At 38.9% G+C, this 14277-nt stretch overlaps 1 protein-coding gene across 26 annotated transcripts in view; it reads right to left on the reverse strand.

The window, feature by feature from the left end:
* KCNMA1 (potassium calcium-activated channel subfamily M alpha 1) overlaps positions 1 to 14277 on the reverse strand; it is a 612911-nt gene that overhangs the window by 68525 nt on the left and 530109 nt on the right. For all 26 annotated transcript variants that reach the window (XM_042456625.1, XM_042456624.1, XM_042456616.1 and 23 more), the window contains 3 exons: positions 9329 to 9452; positions 4271 to 4495; positions 1819 to 2011 (listed from right to left, as the gene is read on the reverse strand). In XM_042456625.1, the coding sequence (XP_042312559.1) occupies positions 1819 to 2011; positions 4271 to 4495; positions 9329 to 9452 (542 nt within the window). The remainder of the gene's footprint in view (positions 1 to 1818; positions 2012 to 4270; positions 4496 to 9328; positions 9453 to 14277) is intronic.

Below are 14277 nucleotides of genomic sequence, written 5' to 3' on the forward strand. Positions count from 1 at the left end.
CCTGGGTCTAGTGTGTGAGGGCTCAGGAAGTCTGCCTCCATTTTCAAGGCACCCTGTATGTGCTGTGCTGAGAAAGAAAGCACATTCCTTTCTGCCCTGATGAGGAGCTGACTGGCTTTGCTGTATGGGGAGAGGAAGCAAGCTCCTCCCTGTCTAATCACATGAGATTTGCAGTTTTGCTTTCTGTTGGGACTAAATGTGTTTCTCAGAGGGACTGTTGAAAGGAGATTACCTGATGGCACAGTTCAGGTCAGTTGATGATGTGCTGTTTATTTCTGTTTGAATTTAAACCCCCTAGTTGAGAGGCCCCAGAAATGAGCTCCCCAACCTAGGATTAATACACCCGGTGCAAGAACACCTTTGAGTTGGGCAGTCGGTCTCTAAAAGGTTCGTCATCACTGTTCTAGTGGGTTTTAAATACACTGATACAAATTCCTAACTAGAAGAGGATGTGTTATGATAATGTGGATGTTAACACAAAAGGTTCACAATTCATTTTGCTCTAATCCACAGAGCAGGATATGAATGTGAAACTAAAGAAGAGAAAGATGGGCAGGTTACTGTCTCCTGATACTCTATATAGTTCTTCACTTTCTATCAGCCTTTTCAATTGTCTCAAGCAGAAAAGTGACATATAAAACTACTGCTGCTTTTGCCACTATGATAATTGCACACTTACACCTCCTCCTTCTTTTCCTCTCCTTGGCCTCTCATTCCAACTGACCATTAAGATGCCAGTTTTTGCATCATCTTTTTCTTTTTGCCTTCCCTTGCTGTTCTATTCCACTTCATTCCAAGTCTGAAACCTATTTGTTTGGTTTGGCCTTTGGGTAGGTAACAAACAATGGGGATTTTTAATTATCATTTCCTAGACTATGAGGGGTACACCCTAAGCCTTCAAGTCAGAGTGGACAACAAAAGGGAAAAAGAAAAAGTAGAATATATAAACAAAACATTATTTCCCCCAAATTACAGTGCATGAGTGTTTATTTTGCATATTTTCTTACTGTTTGGGTTTCCTATATTGCAATATTTAATTAGGCAGGAAGTGCTCAGGAAAGACCCAATCTTGTTTATGAATTATCATTTCTTAGGATGTTTGCTTGGGTTGTTTAGGATGTGTTTTGTGCTGTTCTATGACCTTGGGTAGCATTAGTGAAAAAGGGGTGGGGAGTCAAGTGAGAAGAAAGGGTTGTATTAATCATTTATGCTTTCTGATCTAGAAATAACAGTAAAGAAACTATGATAATTTTCCCACAGATTTTACAGAAGAACCTTTTACAACGTATTTCCATTTTCCTTTTCTGGTTTAAAAGCTGTGGCCATATCATCATCATCATCTTCATCATCACCATCACCATCATCATTATCATCCTGTGTGACATCTGGCTGCTATCTTGCGGACAAAGCAAACACCCTTGTCAGACAGCATTTGCAATTATCCCATTTTGCATCCAGCGTGAGGACAAGCCACCTCTGGCAATGTGATGTGTAACAATGTGACTTTATTGCTACGAACTTGCAGGCTGCAGTATTATATAGATGTAACAATTGCCCATCTGAGAGTGAAATGAAATAAAATTCTCCTCTTAGTCAATTGCTGTTCCCTCACTAGGATCACCAAAAATTTGCTTTTCTGCATGTGCACGCAGTGCGGTGTTGCGACCGTCCCTTAAAAACCCATCATACCAATCAGCAGGTTTAACTGTCAAGCAAGCTGATGTAAGGTCCCTTTGAATTACTGAGTGAAGGATATTCTTCTTGCCAGGTCCTGTCCCCTGTAGGCACTACAGAGAAGTATTATAGGGCAGTTCTTACCTTGGGAATTAGCCTGCAAGACCCCAATGCTGTCATCAAACTGCATAGACTTGATGTTGAGTGACGCCAAGATGCATTCCTTGTCCTGCAGCGAAGTATCATCAATATTATTCTGATTGGCTGACAGGATTACGCACATGTCGCAGAGGTTGATGTTGACAGCCCTTAAATCAGCTCGACTTAATGGTGTACCCTTCGGCAGAGGGAGAGAAGAGAGAGAGGGAGAAAAAAGAAAAAGAGAGAGAGAGAAGGGGCAGGGGAAAAAACAAATTAAATACTGAGAAGGAGCTTTGGGAAATTATTTAACAAGTATCCATTTTATGCTCTGACATTAAGCTGGTCTAACTATGTGCCAGGGAATAGAAGAAATGTGCTAATCTAAAGGGTAGTTGGTGCTGATGGCAGCATTTTAGTGTTAAGTTTCAATACTCAGTTAAGCTATTACTAACAAACAAGGAACCGGAACAATGCCAGTGCTCTGCATCTTGTCTGAGAATCATCTTGATTTCATTCACCCTCATGTGGCAAGTTCTGGCTTTTGAAAGCATAGCAAGGGGTGTGCTGGAATATCGGCCACATGGATTATTGGACCATGTAGAATAATGATGTCAGCAGGGATGGTTTATGTGCCCAAAAACAATCTAGAAAAGGGTCTAAAAACAAAATTTGTTTTAGAAACAAAACATGCAGTACCTTAAGAGCTACAGTGAAAAAAGGTTAATAGCTTTCCTCCCCAGTCATTTTAATTATGGTTAAATGAACAGATTTTAAAACCTGTACATTCAAAGAACTTCAAAGAAAAAGGGGACACTTAACTAAGCAGAAATGAGTGCTGTAATGCTGTGACTGAGATTTCCTGCATGGCAGGGGGTTGGACTGGATGGCCCTTGTGGTCTCTTCCAACTCTATGATTCTATGATCCTATGATTCTAATCTTTCTGAGAATATGTGACTTGCCCAGGGTTTCCATGGCTGAGCAGGGATTCAAGCTCTGATCTCCAGAGTTGTAGTGCAACGCTCAAACCACTTATGCTCTTCTACAGGAGCAAAACTGCTTACTAGACTACAGAGGTAGCAAAAAGCTTATGTAAATCACTGGTTCTGGGGAGAAAGCGTCATTGAAGCTTGTTGTTGTTGTGTGCCTTTAAGTCATCTCTGACATATGGTGACCCTAAAATGGTGTTATCATGGATTTTCTTGGCCAGATTTGTTCAGAGGAGGTTTGTCATTGCTTTCCCCTGAGGCTGACTTACCCAAAGTCACCCACTAGGCTTCATGACCAAGCTGGGAGTCAAACCCTGGTCTCCAGAGCCACAGTCCAACATTCAAACCACTATGCCATGCTGGCTCCTTCACTGGAGTTTATTTGGAAGCAACGTATGCTTACCCAGGCCATAAATGGCTTTTTCAATATTATGCCAGCTAGTCAGGCTAATATTTTCTGGGGGTTCAGTACCTAACACAAGAATTCCTGGAATGTGAAGATGAACCATATGGAACACAGCACAGATTATGTGCTCAACATATAGCTGTTGCATGTTCAACAACTTAGTGAAAGGGGGCATCACAAAGAGGTGCTCTGCATGGTGAATTCCTATTAATTTTTGTGGCTTGTAACAAAAGGGTGAATTGTGATACGAAACAGCCCTGGACAGACATGTAATCTTACAGTACTGTCTGGCTTTAAAGTTATGTCCCTTTTAGGAGACTGAGAGAGGGGGAAGGGGAACACACAATATGCATGGAAAACATTTGATGTGGAAATCATTGTGATTCTCTTGCTGCCTTGCACCTTGTTCGCTGGGTGTAAAAAGCAGTCTAACAGAAATTTCCACTATAGTTAGCAGTGAGGCAGAAATGCTGACACCGAGCACTGAAGAATTGGGGCCCTTTGAATTCTGGACTTATTTTGCTATGAAAAAAAATTATATTATCTGGCGGCACATTCCCTTAAAAAGATGAAATGCCACTGTCAGGATGTTAAATAAAGCAAAGCCAGCAGGCTGGCCTTTCGAAGGTCTTTATGGATGCCAATAGATTAGGTAGATAGACAAATAATACAAAATGTTTTCAAAGGTTTCATAGGCATAAATAATGCCATAAGTAATGACTGTCATGCTGTCAAAAAAATCATAACATCAAAATCGGCTGCATGCAGGGCACTCAAGCAAGTGTTCAATAGATAACACAGCAAACATATTTGATAGCAGCTGAAATTCATCCTTGACAAGGGACTGAGTACGTCGGCAAATTTCTTCTAATAAGGTCTCTCAGGGCTTAGTTTTCATAGATACAACAAACAAAGAAAAGGCCAAGTCCTGAGGCCTATAACTAGGCAACAGTAAAACAAGGAAGCCCAAGATCAAAGCCAGTGCAATTCTGTTCAGTTGGTGTCTAAAGAAAAACAGAGTGAGTGAGCGAGAGAAAGGGAAAGCAGGAGCTTTGGACTTACAGGCAAGATTGAGACCTTGGGGAAGTTGTGCATTGTCTCCCATTCCCTTCTCAGATATTCAAGGGATCCCACAAACACAATGTGCTTGAGCTCATGGTAGTGGAAGTTACTGGCTCTTAATGGCATCACAAAGTTTCTTAGTCCAATCAGTGCTGATGTCATGTCTCCAAAAATGCAGACGACCACATGGCCACTTAACACTGTCATGGCTGCTTCACTGCGGGTCTGGAAAAAGAAAACAAATGGAAGGAGGAGAACAATACAGAGTTGAAAAAAGATTTCTGGAAAACAACAATGCCATGCAAACCCACAATGCACATACAGGCATGGTACCATCAGAAAGTTATTACTTATTTCTATTTTATTTTAGTAATTGTGAGTATTGACAACACAGTCAGTACTTTTGAGGAAATCGAACAGGAAGGGGGACAGCAAGGTAATTGGTCCAATACAGTCAGCCCTCCTTATCCACTGATTTTTTTTATCCATGGATTCAAGTATCCACGGCTTGAAAATATTCAAAAAAAGTATAAATTCCAAATAGCAACCCTTGATTTTCCATTTCATTGTAGAGACAGCATTTTTCTTTTCCATTATATTTAATGGGACTTGAACATTCACAGATGTTGTTATCCACGGGGATCCTGGAACCAAAACCCTAACAAGGGCCCACTGTGCTATCCTGCATTGCTGGCATGTGGGATATCAGTCTCATCTCAGAAACTCAGAGCTGGTCTCACTGTCTAGTAGACAGTCAGTATGCGATTAACACAGCTCATGAAAACATGCACACAGAAGTGAAAAGGAGGAGTGACATGCTATATGCAACTTTAATATTTGAAGGTATTCAAACATAGAAATCATCCATAGAAGGAAAATATGTAAATGATTCCTAATATAAATTGTATGATTTCTATCAAATTACTTTGGGTTTACTGCATGATTTATTGCTGGCAGCCAGATATTCTGATGGGATGGATAGCAATAGCAATAGCAGCTTCATTTATATACCGCTTCATACCACTCTAAGCAATCTCTAAGCAGTTTACAACTGTAAGCTAATTGTCCCCATCAAGCTGGGTACTCATTTAGCGATCTTGGAAGGAGGCAAGACTGAGTCAAGTGAGTCCCAGCTGGTACAGTATTGAATTTGCAGCCTTGTGGTATGTGAGTGAGTGGCTGCAGTACAGGCATTTAACCACTGTGTCACCAGGACTCCACTGTGCCACGGATGGACCAATGTTGCAGTATTAAAATAACATATTGATCTCTCTCATCTTTTTCTTTGCATAAGTGGCACAGGAGGTGGTAAAGAGTGGCTAAAGGACAACAAACAGAAGACTGTCCAAATCCCCTCTCTGTAATAATGAACAACAAGCTGGAGAAAGAGAGTGAATGCAACCTCATTTGTATGTGTTATTTACCAGGTCTACATATTTGCTTTGCTGTCAGAGAGATCAAAGTAAATTACTGTACTCTCAAATTATTATCAGCAAAATGATGCAGATAATACATTTCATTACTGTACAGTCCAAGAAAACTCTGTTGTAGTAGCTTTTGCATATGTAAATTAATCCTACCATCAAAACATGCACATACATACACATGGACACATACACAATATTACCATTGGAGAGGTAAGTCCCTCTATGGAACTCCTAAGCACAGGAATATCTCATGCACTTACAAAGTACCTGCACTTTCTTTGTGTTGTTACATATATGTGGGATTCCCTCTCTGAATATGAACCTCTCTCTCTCCTCTCCTCCATTTATGTTTGTCTTCAAATTTCATCAAATGCCATGTCATAATCCTCATTGTGAAGTGTAACCAGTTTTTAATTACCTACTTCACACTTTTCGCAGTCACGTTCTACTACCTTTGATTTTTTCTATCTATCTTTCTGGCCTCTCTGTTATCTTTCCTTCTGTTTGTTTGTAACTGTAAACTTCTTGGGAGCAAGAAACATCTTTTTTTGGTCTCCAAAATTATTTAAGGCACAATGTGCTTTGATGTGCTGTAGAAAACAACAACGAGGGAAAGACTCTGGGCAGAATGTCAATAATGGATATGAACAGATAGCATAAAATTGTGTGTGTGAACACCCAGGATTACTTTGGTTGCACATTACTTGTCATTTGGATGAACCAAGTACAAGTTAAACAATAGCAACACAGAACAACAATCAAAATACTGGTTGTATGTGGAGAGTTTTGCTGCCCATGTGTATCCTTTACTTTCATACTTCCAATTAATAATAACTGGTAAGATCTGAAACGCAGTACAGCCAATGCTGTGTAATAGCATTTTCTTCTAATGGTAACTCTCCTGTGCATTGCATGCATGCATGCATTCATCTGTGTACACACACACATACAGTATGTAGTTAAGCACACCCAGACAACTGCCAGTACTAGAAAGAAACAGATATTAACAAACTATTGAATTAACTGGAAACAATTAAGTCTGGAAACCCATTATGATTTTTAAAGAGAGTTGAGGCTGGTATTCATATCTAGGGTAACCTCTTGTTTGAAACTTGTCCATACCTAGCTTAAGGTGTCAGTTTGCTCACAAAAAGATTTCTGTTTTGTTTTGGGGTGTTTTATTTATTTATTTATTTATTTATTTATTTTAATCAGAGAATTTCCTGACAAGGTAGATTCTGGCTATGTTTAACTGAGCTTAAGCTGTGAAGTGTATGCTTGCTATGAAAAGGGCCGCGCGCACACACACATGTGCTTTCCTGTGAAAATGGAGTAAATGAATGTTAAGTCACAACCAGACAAGGAGGGCACCCTTAATGTCATTTTTTAAACATGCAAACTTTTTGAAGTGGAACATTAAGGTCATTAGCGTCATATCTATTTGAAATACATTTAAAATATTCTAGCTGACATCTGTCGCCCTCAGTTATTTAACTATGTATGGGGAAGTTGTCTCTGGTGGTCTAATGAACACTGTGGAATGCATATCAATTTAAACAGTTTTGAATCAAATTCGTAACAATTTACTCAGCGGAATTGACTGGATTATTGATTGCTTAAATGTCAATATTACAATTCTAGACAATGTCATGGTTATTATACACACTCCCCAAGGAACCTAGGGAACAAGGCTTTGTCTTGCAATCGTTAAGAGTAAACCAGAGCTGTCACCATTATTGGTTGCAACATTCAGCAGTACAGAGAAATCTTGAGAAAGCAGACATTGAAAAAGCTGCCTGAACTACAACAAAGTGAAGACCCACCAGGGAGTTCATTTCATAGATCATCAGTTTTGTCTATGAGAAGTGGAGTTGCTACTCTTTGATGAAAGTGCATGAACAAAAATGGCACAAACTTTCACTGAACTGAACAAAGTAGGAGAGGCCTACTAATTATATTTAATTAGTTGAGTAAATATGATGGCTACCCCTACAATGAATAAAAGGAAGATGGAAAAAGCTCCAGATAGTACTTCATACTTCTGCTTGCTTGTCCCAGCATAAAGTGTGATGCTACAGAAGACATAAGGCAGTTGCTGAAAATGGTACTAATTTGTTATTATGTAGTAACATCTTCAACCAGCAGACAATGATGCAGGATAGAAGCAGAGAGACACACCTAACATCATGTCATTCGTGGCATGGAGAGTTCCTACATGGTACAGAATGCATGGGGCAGAATTCAATATGAAAATGCTGTCTTCAGCAACAATCCCATTTCAGAAAGTCTGCATTTGGCCTAAGCCAAAGTATAATCAAATAAATATAGATAAATATGCTGGTAGCTGTGAGGATTGGAATATAAATAATCTTCTTCTGCACCTGATTCTGAAAGACAAGACAGTATATACAAAAATGCATAATGTATAATGATGTTTTGATCTAGCAATATTCTTAAATTCTGCCATTTAACTGAATTGAAAAGAGAATTTCTATGCTCGCTCTATGGAAAATTCCCTTAATGATCAATCAGTGTACAGTAAATGCATGGTTCAAAGGTCATCCATGGATATTTCTGAGAATAATATAATTTTCATTGTGGTAATCAAAGCTACATTAATTAGATTAATTAAAGATAAATGAGATAACTCATAAATAACATTCATAATGCTTATTTTGACGTGAAAATTAATATTGTGAAGACTCCGCCATGCTGATGGCACAGTTATAGAGAATCTATTACAAAGGACATGTATAAACCAACTCTTAAACAAGTGGATTATACATTTTACAAATGCTCTGGAAGTAAGCTGTGCCTAACTATGGTAAATGATGATATCACGCATCGTGAAGCATTGGATGTAGACATGGCACAGAGACTCTCAAAGGCCTGCACATCCAAGAACAATATAGACCTAACAACAACAATTAAAACCGACTAGGCAAGTCATACAGTCAATAGATTTCTCCTCCTATTATTCATGTGTTACTTGTTTATAAACAAGGTACCCAATTATATAGTCAACTATAAGTTGTCCAAGTGTATAAGTTGAAGACAGGTTTGGGGGCCATTATTGTGGATTTCTGATATGACCTGTGGGTATGCTGAAGATAAAACCTGGGGGTATGTAATAAAGGAAGTAATGGACAAAACAAAGAAAACAGTGCCAAAGAACTTACAAATAGTCTTTAACTTTAATGTGACAACTTTGTCTGATTTTAAACAGAAAAGCTGAAAAATATACACATATTCAGACCCTTCAAAGCCTGATTCTTCTTGACATTACTTTTAGGTGAAGCCTCAAAGGAGGCTGCCATTATTTCAGGTCAGAAGTGTCACTATGGCAGTAAGACTAGAGGGCATTTTTTAGATACTCCCAAGATGAACTAAGCTCTTGCCTTTCATTGCTCTACTCCCAAAAGGGGATGGTTCTTTTTAAAAATAAGAGTTGAGGTATAGTACTTACACTGATTTGTAGATACGTTGACTTAGGATTTTGGGGTGATTTTTTTTAGTTAAATTTCTAGACTTATACATGAATATATACAATAATAAAAAATTGCTAACAAATTCAACATAGTTTAGTCTAATTATATGAAATGTTTTAGCATGTGTTACTTGAGATACCTACCAAAATAACTTTGTCAATTTCCTTGGCAGGACACCAATGAAACATTCCTGTAGAATCATATTTTTTCACATTGCAGTCCATGTTGTCTACTTGTTCATTGCCAGGTATTAATAAGGGATCATGTCTAAAGAAAAAAAATACATCAGAATCAATATCAATGGAAGTCATAACAAGGAGCAGTTCATGTAATATGCTTTGACAAATCTACTTTGAAGAGGCTAATGAAAAGATTCAATTAGCTTTAATAGTGGGGAAATAAGAGGATAGGAGGGAAAAGAAGACATAGTCATAATAAACATTCAGTAAAAATAATAAACTTAGCCAAACTCATCTTTCCATACCCTAAAGATACATAAATGTTTTCCCCTTCTCTTCCTTCCTTCCCCAAATAAACATCACAAGAATCTCCATTAGCATCTGCAGTGAAGTAGAAGGGATAGGTATGAAATCCCCATGCTGACTGACTAGCATGAGGATAGAAAGCCAATTGCTTCCTTATAATACATATAACTTCTGACATGACGTTCTTCGAAGTAAAAGCTTTAACAGGCTGCACTTTAAATATTTTAGCAATTTGCCCAATCATATTTTGCTTTCCCAAACTGAAGCCCTTTAAAGATTCAGCAGTGTGTCATTTTATAGCAAACTGACTAACAAATGCCCACATCCAGAATACATGATTTTAATACTAAACAACAATGCCCATTTTCTATGACAGCAGTAGTATTTGCGGCAACCTTCAAAGCATTTCTTGCACTAAAACAACAACAATGATGATGATGACAATGATGATGAGGCTTTTCACCCTCATACACTGAAAGCAAATCAAGACACAGTAGGACTGTAAAGCCACAATCTATGTTCCTAACAAACCACACTGTCCATGCTTTCTTGAGCTTCCAGCTTTGAAAAGGTAATACAAGCATCCAGATTTCTGACACCATCCTTACATTCCTACTTTTCTACAAGCCCGAAATATGTTTAACTCAGAAGGAAGGCATAAAGGTAACACAGAATCCTAGAATTACAGAGTTGGAAGAGACTACAAGGGCCATCTACTCCAGGTCAGCCCCTTGGGGAATATACAATCAAAGCACTCCCAACATATGGCCATTCAGCCTCTGATTAAAAACCTCCAAAGAAGAAGACTCCATCTGAGAACTCCTGCTACATCTAGGTGTACATGTTCCTTCATGGTGCAAAGGGATTTGCTTCTGGGAAGATGAAGTATGATGGACTAGGACACAGAGTTTCAGACTGTGTTTAGGAATCCTGATAGAAGATCATCAGGCTACTTTAAGATCTTCTTCATTAGAGACTTTTCTCCACGTACATTGATGATGAAAGGTGTGTTGTGTGATCATGAGAAAGTGAGAGTATTTGTTAACCTCAAACAAGCCATTTGTGGAATACTTTTTCCATAGAGGGATGGCTAAAGCAATAGTGTTGCCACCTTTAATTTGTCCTGGCATTTTTATTTAAGTATCACTATTAACCTGTTCTAGTTATGCTTCTCTTCAAGGGTGCTGATGATGATACTATTTAGTGTGATTAACTCATTCTTTTGCATGGTAAAGTTGGGCATTTGCATATACCACATACCTGTAAAGATAAAGGATGGTAAGTAAGGGTCCATCAACTAGAAGATTAGCAAGGAAGGAAAGATTTGGTAGAGGACATACTGCTCTCCATTGAGACATTGGGTAAATGTGAAGTTGGTCATAAGAGAGCCTCAATGGGTTTGGTCATTGTCCACTGCAAACCAATGTACACCCTACAATATACCACAGAATACTCTACAATATGGACTGATGAAATGGTGAGTACCACCTTCTCCTACACTTGTATTTTTCAGATTTCCCATTCTTTCAGTCTAATTTAGAAATATATCTACGTATTTTGAAAAAAAATCTTATTAAAACATCACTGAGTTATTATTTTTAAACTATTTACACTAACTATATTCAGTAGCTATAGCTATTTTCTGTACGGAGACTGTCATGTTGTCTCTGCCTATAGCTGCAAAAGATGAAGGACATCTTTTGGATGGCAACCCTAATTCAACCCCACAAACACATCTAAATACACAGGGATTCTACGCCGGACCTTTAAAAGCCATCTCCATCAATGAATGAGCTGGTCAGTTGTGCTTTTTCAAATAGGGGGGGGGGGATACATCATTTTTTCTCTGGTTAATTGTGAACTAGTTTGTTATTTTTTAAACGTTCTTATCAAAAGACAAAATGAATGAAATGCACATTCCTGATCCCTAATCTGTACTGATTCTGTGGCAAAAGGTTTCTAGTTTTTGCCGTGGTATATTGAAGAGAAAAATGTTTCTAAACCTAGAATGTTTTGGAAACCACAATGTTAGTGTAATCTTGTAACCTTCACATTTGAAGAGTGGCTTTAAATTAATCCATCACCCCAGAATGTCTCCCTAGGATTTTGACCAAATGTAATGAATGTGTTCATCCTGAATCTAGTCAATATCAAGTTGAGTGCAGCTTGGGAAATTAATTAAAAAGTGCTAAGTGAGAGTTTTTGAAAATCATGGGAAGCCCCAACATTAAGATTATTTTAACATTAATTACTAGAGGTTGTAGTTTTTTGGTGCATAGCAATAGTCCCAAATTTATGCCAGGAAATAAGACACCAATTGCATGTGCTTGATAGCAGCTACCAAGCTACTTTTCTCACATCTATATCTCAAACCATATAAATAGCTTTGCTGTTCTTATGGCAAAAATTATGTGCGCCTGAGTTAAAGCACAGAGGAAAGTACAATCTTTTCAGGGTTTTGCGGAGCATATAATGCCACTTATCATCAATTAAACTCAAGAGCGACACTAAATGCCATGCTACAGCTGCAAACCCAAAAAGCCTGCCTGGAAGACAACAGCCTAAAGCAAAACCACAAATCCCTTTTCCAGCAAACCTGCTGTGAGATAGCCAGCATTATATTTTAAAGAGCACTACTCCCCTTGCAGCCTTTTACAAGTACTCTAAACACATTCAATTGGCATGTTCAACTTTGGAACTTCTTCTGACTGACCTGGAAATGGAAGGAAAAGTCCAAAGAACAAAAAGGACTTTCCTCCACTTTCTATTCTAATTCTGCCATTCATTCTTTCCACAGATTTGGCCTTTTGCATTCTGGGGATTGTGTGATTTATGGCAAGGTGAGACCCCCAGTGGTCCAACTACATTTTAACAAGAATATATGAAATCACAATTTTATTTTTAAGGAGAACTGAGCCAGAGCACTGTGGAAATGGCAAGAAACTAAAATGACATGTTCCATACACTCTGTTGACAAGTCCTGGGCTATCCTGTCTAGTCCTGGCATATTCCTTTTAAGACTGAAATTTTAAACATGTTTATAGTTTTCTGTGGGTTTTCCAGGCTATGGGGCAGCGTTCTGGAGGAATTTATTCCTGACGTTCCACCTACATCTGTGGCTGGCATCTTCAGCGGGACATGTTTAAACATATTTATTTGGGTGTACAGCCCATACAACAGAGCTGACACTTTTGCTCACACCCCTTGAGTTCAGAGACTACTGGGGGCAATATGTCTGAGGAGCTGGATTTACTGCTTGCAGGCCCAAACGCAGGCTGCAAAACTGCTCCTGAGATTGGGTCTTGGGAGCAACCTCTGCAGAAGATTTCATTTTCCCCATTCTTTGGAAAATGACTGACTGGGATGTGGAATACCTAATGTTCAGGGAGGTGGAGGGGATTTTGCAGGGATATCCTCCAAATTCTGTGCAGTTGGTCCCCCTCCTCTGCTTTATATGCTATAATGTAATGGCCAAGGTCCACCTACATGTCTGAGATAACTCTGTGTGACACGTAACCCAGTGGATACTGGGTTTGCTTCATTTTTCCCTTAGAAAAAAAGGACACATTATCCACAGGGCACAAAACAATTTGAAACAGAATTGAGAGACAGAATAAGGGAGGAATGCCATTTGGCTCTCCATAGCGATAGATTCTGCATCCATGAATTCCATCATCCATGGTTTGAAAATATATATTTTTTAAAAAATCCAAAAAGCACATCTTGATTTTGCCATTTTAGATAAGGGACACCATTTTACTACACCATTGTATATGACGGGACATGAACATCCACAGATTTTGGTATGCATGAGGAGTCCTGGAACCAAGCCCCAATGGATACCAGAAGCTCACAGTACTAAGTCCACTACTTGTCTTCTCTAAAGGCCTCTTTCCCCAAAAGGGGGAATAAGTTGTGGAAATTTTGTCTATGCATGGAGTCTTTCTTCTCAACATAATTTTACGTACACAGAAGCACATACCGCTCCTTTATAATGGGAAGTGGCTCAACAGCCCAGACAAGTTTGTGACTGAGACCTATATTTCCAATTTATATTTGTGGAAAATATTTAGCAACAGTCTCCCACCAAGAGAATACAATTGTGTTCTTTGTGACTGTTTCACATTGACTGTACAAATATGTAATTTCTGGTTCTCAAAGACTAAATATAGTGATGGCTTTGGTTTGTTTGTGGTATGTTTTGTTTTGTTTTTTGGAATGGGACTGCGGTGGGGAAGGGGTGGGCACTTTGCAAGTGTACCGTATCTAAATGCAGTTGGGTGATGGCTCATGCCTTTCACATTTTCCCTTACAACCGCCCTAACAAATTGTGGCAATTAACATGCTGTTAGTGTTAGATGTAGGCAGCAAATGCAGGTGCTAATAATTGAAAAAGCATTTAGAGCTTTTACACCCCAGCTGAATATTTCATAATGTGCTGCATGTTTCGCTATTTGCTCAGTGGGTCTCTGTCACTTCAATCTTCTCTGACTGCTTTGACTGGCGCTCCAAAGCTCCACCAAGCCAAGACTGACGGCTTGTCACAGGCAAACTCCGCTGACTACTGTAGCAGCTCACTGGGACTGGCTGCAAAGGTTGTCACGCTG

This window comes from Sceloporus undulatus, chromosome 3 (genome assembly GCF_019175285.1).
Source record: "Sceloporus undulatus isolate JIND9_A2432 ecotype Alabama chromosome 3, SceUnd_v1.1, whole genome shotgun sequence".
NCBI classification, from domain to species: domain Eukaryota; kingdom Metazoa; phylum Chordata; class Lepidosauria; order Squamata; family Phrynosomatidae; genus Sceloporus; species Sceloporus undulatus.